This window comes from Pristiophorus japonicus, chromosome 6 (genome assembly GCF_044704955.1).
Source record: "Pristiophorus japonicus isolate sPriJap1 chromosome 6, sPriJap1.hap1, whole genome shotgun sequence".
Lineage (NCBI taxonomy): Eukaryota > Metazoa > Chordata > Chondrichthyes > Pristiophoridae > Pristiophorus > Pristiophorus japonicus.
In genome coordinates, this window is record NC_091982.1 from 22,083,173 (window position 1) to 22,089,275 (window position 6,103).

A 6,103-nucleotide genomic window follows, 5' to 3' on the forward strand; every position below is an offset into this window, starting at 1 on the left:
GTCTCGTTGCACCTCCCCTTTTCTTAATCTGCCGCTATTCAGATAATCTGCCTTCGTGTTTTTGCCCCCAAAATGGATAACCTCACATTTATCTGCATTATACTGCATCTGCCATTCATTTGCCCACTCACCTAACCTGTCCAAGTCAACCTGCAGCCTCTTGGCGTCCTCTTCACAGCTCACACCACCACCCAGTTTCGTGTCATCCGTAAACTTGGAGATATTACACTCAATTCCTTCATGTAAATCGTTAATGTATATTGTGAAGAGCTGGGGTCCCAGCACTGAGCCCTGCAGCACTCCACTAGTCACTGCCTGCCATTCTGAAAAGGACCCGTTTATCCTGTCTGCCAACCAGTTCTCTATCCACGTCAGTACATTACCCCCAATACCATGTGCTTTGATTTTGCACACCAATCTCTTGTGCAGGACCTTGTCAAAAGTCTTTTGAAAGTCCAAAGACACCACATCCACTGGTTTTCGCTTGTCCATCCTCAAAAAAAATTCCAGAAGATTCGTCAAGCATGATTTCCCTTTCATAAATCAATGCTGACTTGGTCCGATCCTGTCACTGCTTTCCAAATGCGCTGCTATTTCATTCTTAATGATTGATTCCAACATTTTCCCCACTACTGATGTCAGGCCAACCGGTCTATAATTACCCGTTTTCTCTCTCCCTGCTTTTTAAAAAAAGTGGTGTTACATTAGCTACCCTCCAGTCCATAGAAAATGATCATCCACTATTTCTAGGGCCACTTCCTTAAGTACTCTGTGATGCAGACTATCAGGCCCCAGGGATTTATCGGCCTTCAATCCCATCAATTTCCCGCCTAATATCCTTCAGTTCCTCCTTCTCACTAGACCCACTGTCCCCTAGTAAATTCGGAAGGTTATTTGTGTCTTCCTTCGTGAAGACAGAACCGAAGTATTTGTTCAGTTGGGCTGCCATTTCTTTGTTCCCCATTATAAATTCACCTGAATCCGACTGCAAGGGACCTACGTTTGTCTTCACTAATCTTTTTCTATTCATATATTTATAGAAGCTTTTGCAGTCAGTTTTTATGTTCCCTGCAAGCTTCCTCTCGCGCTCTATTTTCCCCCTCTTAATTAAACCCTTAGTCTTTCTCTGTTGAATTCTAAATTTCTCCCATCCTCAGGTTTGTTGCTTTTTCTAGCCAAATTATATGCCTCTTCCTTGGCTTTAACACTATCCTTAATTTCCCTTGTTAGCCATTGTTGAGCCACCTTCACCATTTTATTTTTACTCCAGACAGGGATGTACAGTTGCTGAAGTTCATCCATGTGATCTTTAAATGTTTGCTATTGCTTATCCAGCGTCAACCCTTTAAGTATCCTTTGCCAGTCTATTCTAGCCAATTCATGCCTCATACCGTCTAAGTTACCTTTCCTTAAGTTCAGGACCCTAGTTTCCGAATTAACTGTGTCACTCTCCATCTTAATAAAGAATTCTACCATATTATGGTCACTCTTCCCCCAAGGGTCCTCGCACAACAAGATTGCTAATTGGTCCCTACTCATTACACATCACCCGGTCTCGGATGGCCAGCTCTCTAGTTGGTTCCTCGACATATTGGTCTAGAAAACCATCCCTAATAATCACTTCCTATTAACTCTTTCTACCCTTTGGGTGAAAGCATTCTGCTGATGCCCTTGCCCTCTGTTATTGTGATGATTTGCTTGGATCAATTCCTGTCATCTCAGGATGTGACTATAATCGGTGTTTTATTCCATATGCATAAAGTTCGTTAAAATCTCTGACCAGGAAGTGAATTTTCTAAATATCTATCTTGTATATTAAAAATTTATGTCTGTGCATCTGTATGTCTGTAAGATTGTAGTCAGCTTTCATTCTTACTATCCATAAGATACCATGGAGCAAACCAATTATATGTGGGGTTGGAGGTGTGGAAATCAACCCGTTTTCGGCTGTTGTGATAGTTCTTAGTTCTATCCTCCCATCAATCCTGCTTGTGCTCCCTCTCGGTCTTTGTTCCCAGAGGTGTTCTTTCTCTGTTACCCTTCCTGTGCTCCTGTTCTTCTTCACTTCCTTCCCCTCGGTGCTGTCCTGAGTGCTCAGGCTCATGTCTCTGACACCTGCCTTCAGTGTACTATGTCTATTCTGCACTTTGCCCTTGGCCTCTTGTGTATACCTGCGCGATCTAGCCATGGGTTCTCTGAATCTCAGGCCTGGAACCCTATCCACTTCAGGTCCTGCTCTCACCAAAGACCCAAACGGCCGCCACCAAAAAGGTAAGTAAAATCATTAAAAAAAAATGTTTGATGTGCAACTAGGAGGAGCATGAGTGCACCTTCTGGCTCCACAGTAGTTCTGAAGGCTGCTACCAGCTTCGATCAGCCCCCTCGCTCTGTCCTCCCCCCACTTGTTTTATCTGCAATTAGCCCCCCTCCCTCTTCTCCCACCTCATTGACAAAATTGTAGGATAGATGGTGCAGTGGGCAAAAGTGGCACATGGTGTGCATTGTTCTGGAGGTTCCATTTTTTATCATGCATTTCCATTGAGTTAGCTGATCGCGGGGGACAAAACTGGCATTAGGATCTCCAGGGTAGGGGAGGGGAAGGTAAAATGAGCCCAGAAAATTTTACTCCTGATCACTTTTTCAACACTTGCCGTGAGATCTGCATGTGTGATTATCAACTGTACACAGATCCAGGCTTGACTGTTATGCCCTCCCTCCCTGCCCCCCCAAATGCACCCAACCATTACTTAAACCAAAACAATCATTGCTCATTAATTCAGGTTCATGGGTGAAGAGGATTGGTCACTTCAGCAGTGAACTAGAATCCAAGTGCCACTTGGAACTGCTTCTCAGCATGAATTGCTCCCGACAAGAGAGGAGGTGGTAAAGGAAAAAAAATTATGAGAAAACAGAAGAAAACATTGTGACCATTATGATAAATGAAATGATTTCAAAGAAAAAGCTAATTCTGGTACAAAAAGCCTACAGTTGAATCATTTTTCATATTTCTGTGAAGAGACTGACATTTCGCTCTATCTATACAGGATTTTGATTCTTGGTTTGACACGAACAACTGCCTTGGTGATCAGCAGCTAGTTGAACGTTTACATGCTGTAAGTTTATCATCCTTTCTGCTTGTGGCATGCTACATGGATTTTGTATCATGAGACTGAGACAAACAAAGCTATTGCATGACTCACAAAAATTCAGGTTAAAAAATTTAAACTCCGCATTAATCTTGAGGAAACCTAGAGATTAGTGAATGGAGAGGTGTTGACCAATAGGCTGGCTCTCTGAATAGCCATACTTGCTTTACTGCATTTAAGAATGATTCTGGAGCTTCAAAGACACGTCTTGGTTTTCCGATTTGGACAAACAAAACCCACAAGACAGCATTTTGATTGTTTTCTCTTGGAGCACAGTTCCATTCTCAGAACAGTTACTGTCACAATTTGTGGTATCCTTGCCACTATACAGGAAAGGGCCTACTTCTCATGAAATATATAATCTGCAAATTCTGTTTTTCATCTTTTCCCCCCTTCTTAACACTCTTACTTCTCATTTCACATATTCAAGGTGCTCCGACCATTCTTGCTTCGGCGAATAAAAGCAGAGGTAGAAAAAAGTTTGCCTCCTAAAAAAGAAACCAAGATTTATGTTGGTCTCAGTAAAATGCAAAGAGAATGGTAAGCAAACAACTGCTCTTGAAGCTTCTTAACTTTCTGGGTACTGTTTGAGTATTCAGTAGCTTCCAACTACTTAGCTGTCTGGTCATATGTGTAAAATGTTCTCAAGTGGCACCAGTCAACCTGTGCTCTCCTGGAAATGACATCTCACTGGGACCTACTTATGAATGCAAGTTCTGCCGTTTTGAGCTTGCCTCCAGCAAGCATATCTCAACAGGGAGCTAACACAAGTTCACCCTCCAACCCCCATTAATACTTCATTGTTTGCTCATTATCCAGCTCAGGTGCAGTCTGCAGAAAAATAAATGACAAGTGCACATTAAAGTGCGTTATTGCTGTGTACTTGGTAGGCTAGTTAAGTGTTGCAACTGAGGCTGAAATTGCAGCAGAATCACCATAGTTAGTGATTCAATATGGAAGGAAGAAAATTGGGTGTGGGGGAAGGAATATCTAGTTTAAAATACAGAGCTTGTCATCGTGTCAGGCTGGCTCAGCTCGTAGTACTGTCATCTATGGGTCAGAAGGTTGTAGGATTTGGCCCTGCTGCAGGACTTGACGTGATCTAGGCCGACGTTGCAGTACTGAGGGCATCAGTGGTGCCACCCTTTGAGGATGTTAAAAATGAGGCTTGTCTGTTTGTCAGCTAGTTGTTAAAAAGCTGTCATGGGATGAAAATAGGATTGGTAAGCCCACTGAAGATAAGTCTTGCACAAGCCAATTCTCTGGCCTCTGTCTCACGTTCTTAGAAACATAGAAACATAGAAAATAGGTGCAGGAGTAGGCCATTCGGCCCTTCTAGCCTGCACCGCCATTCAATGAGTTCATGGCTGAACATGCAACTTCAGTACCCCATTTCGCTTTCTCGCCATACCCCTTGATCCCCCTCGTAGTAAGGACTTCATCTAACTCCTTTTTGAATATATTTAGTGAATTGGCCTCAACAACTTTCTGTGGTAGAGAATTCCACAGGTTCACCACTCTCTGGGTGAAGAAGTTTCTCCTCATCTCGGTCCTAAATGGCTTACCCCTTATCCTTAGACTGTGACCCCTGGTTCTGGACTTCCCCAACATTGGGAACATTCTTCCTGCATCTAACCTGTCTAAACCCGTCAGAATTTTAAACGTTTCTATGAGGTCCCCTCTCATTCTTCTGAACTCCAGTGAATACAAGCCCAGTTGATCCAGTCTTTCTTGATAGGTCAGTCCCGCCATCCCGGGAATCAGTCTTAAATTTGTTTATTACATTGTTGTCTGAATTCAGACTCTGTGGCTCCAAAACATGTCTTAAATTGATATGTGATGCACTTTTAACTAATTTTAATACAATAGTTTTTTTTCTTCTGAATTTACTGAGGTATGATTATAAGGGAGCTGCCAGCCCTCTAGTGCTTTGCCCGAGTGGCCATTTTTCAGCTGTGTGCCCCAAGATTGAGTTTTGTTTTTTCCTTTTAAAACTGCATAATGGTTTAAAGATTGATTTTATATATTTACTTTGTAATCTTTTCAGGTATACAAAAATCTTAATGAAGGATATTGACATTCTAAACTCTGCTGGAAAAATGGACAAGATGCGTTTGTTGAACATCTTGATGCAGCTGCGGAAGTGTTGTAACCACCCGTACCTCTTTGATGGTGCTGAGCCTGGTCCTCCTTACACCACAGATACTCATCTGGTTTACAACTGCGGCAAGATGGTAGTTCTGGATAAACTGCTGCCTAAATTAAGAGAACAAAGTAGGTGCTCAGAGACAGCTAGTTTTAATAGGCACTTTTACTTTATTGGGTTTTCCAATTCCTTTTTTAGAAGAACGACCACTATGTGCCACTCTCTCCCCTTTTTATTTGTAGTGTCTCTCGGCCTATTGGCTCTGTTACATAGGGCCCAAGTTTCCACAAGAAAAAAAACGGGCGCCCCTCCGAGCTGGGCGCCCGTTTTTCGCGCCTAAAACGGCGCCTAAAAAAATCCTCGCTATTCTCCACCTACTTACAGGTCCTCTGGCCCTCTGCGCAGCCAGCACGAGCTGTGGGGGGGGCGAAGCCAGGTCCCGGCGCTGAAAACAGTGCCGGGACCTCTGCACATGCGCGCAAGTGCAGTAGCTCCAGGCGCCGAACTGTGTGGGAGGGGCCCGAAGCACGCAGCCCCTAGCCCTGGCTGAATGGCCTCACTGGGGCTGCATGAATGAGGCTCCGCCCACGGCCAGCTCCTGCTCCCCCCGACCAGACCCGACACTCGGTCCCCCCTCGCCCCGACCCGAGACCTGCTCCCCCCCAGACCCGAGACCCGCTCCCCCCACCCGCCCGACCCGACACCCGCTCCCCCCTGCCCCGACCCAAGACCCGACACCCGCTCCTGTTCCCCGACCCCCCTCCCTCTTTCCCCCCCTCCCACTTTCCCCCCCTCCCTCTTTCCCCCCCCC

General features: G+C 44.7%; 1 protein-coding gene across 2 annotated transcripts in view; it reads left to right on the forward strand.

Moving 5' to 3' along the window:
• Nucleotides 1-6,103, forward strand: part of smarca1 (SNF2 related chromatin remodeling ATPase 1) — a 107,016-nt gene that overhangs the window by 49,220 nt on the left and 51,693 nt on the right. For both annotated transcript variants that reach the window (XM_070882699.1, XM_070882700.1), the window contains exons 10-12: nt 3,045-3,113; nt 3,577-3,686; nt 5,194-5,420. In XM_070882699.1, coding sequence (XP_070738800.1) covers nt 3,045-3,113; nt 3,577-3,686; nt 5,194-5,420 — 406 coding nt within the window. The remainder of the gene's footprint in view (nt 1-3,044; nt 3,114-3,576; nt 3,687-5,193; nt 5,421-6,103) is intronic.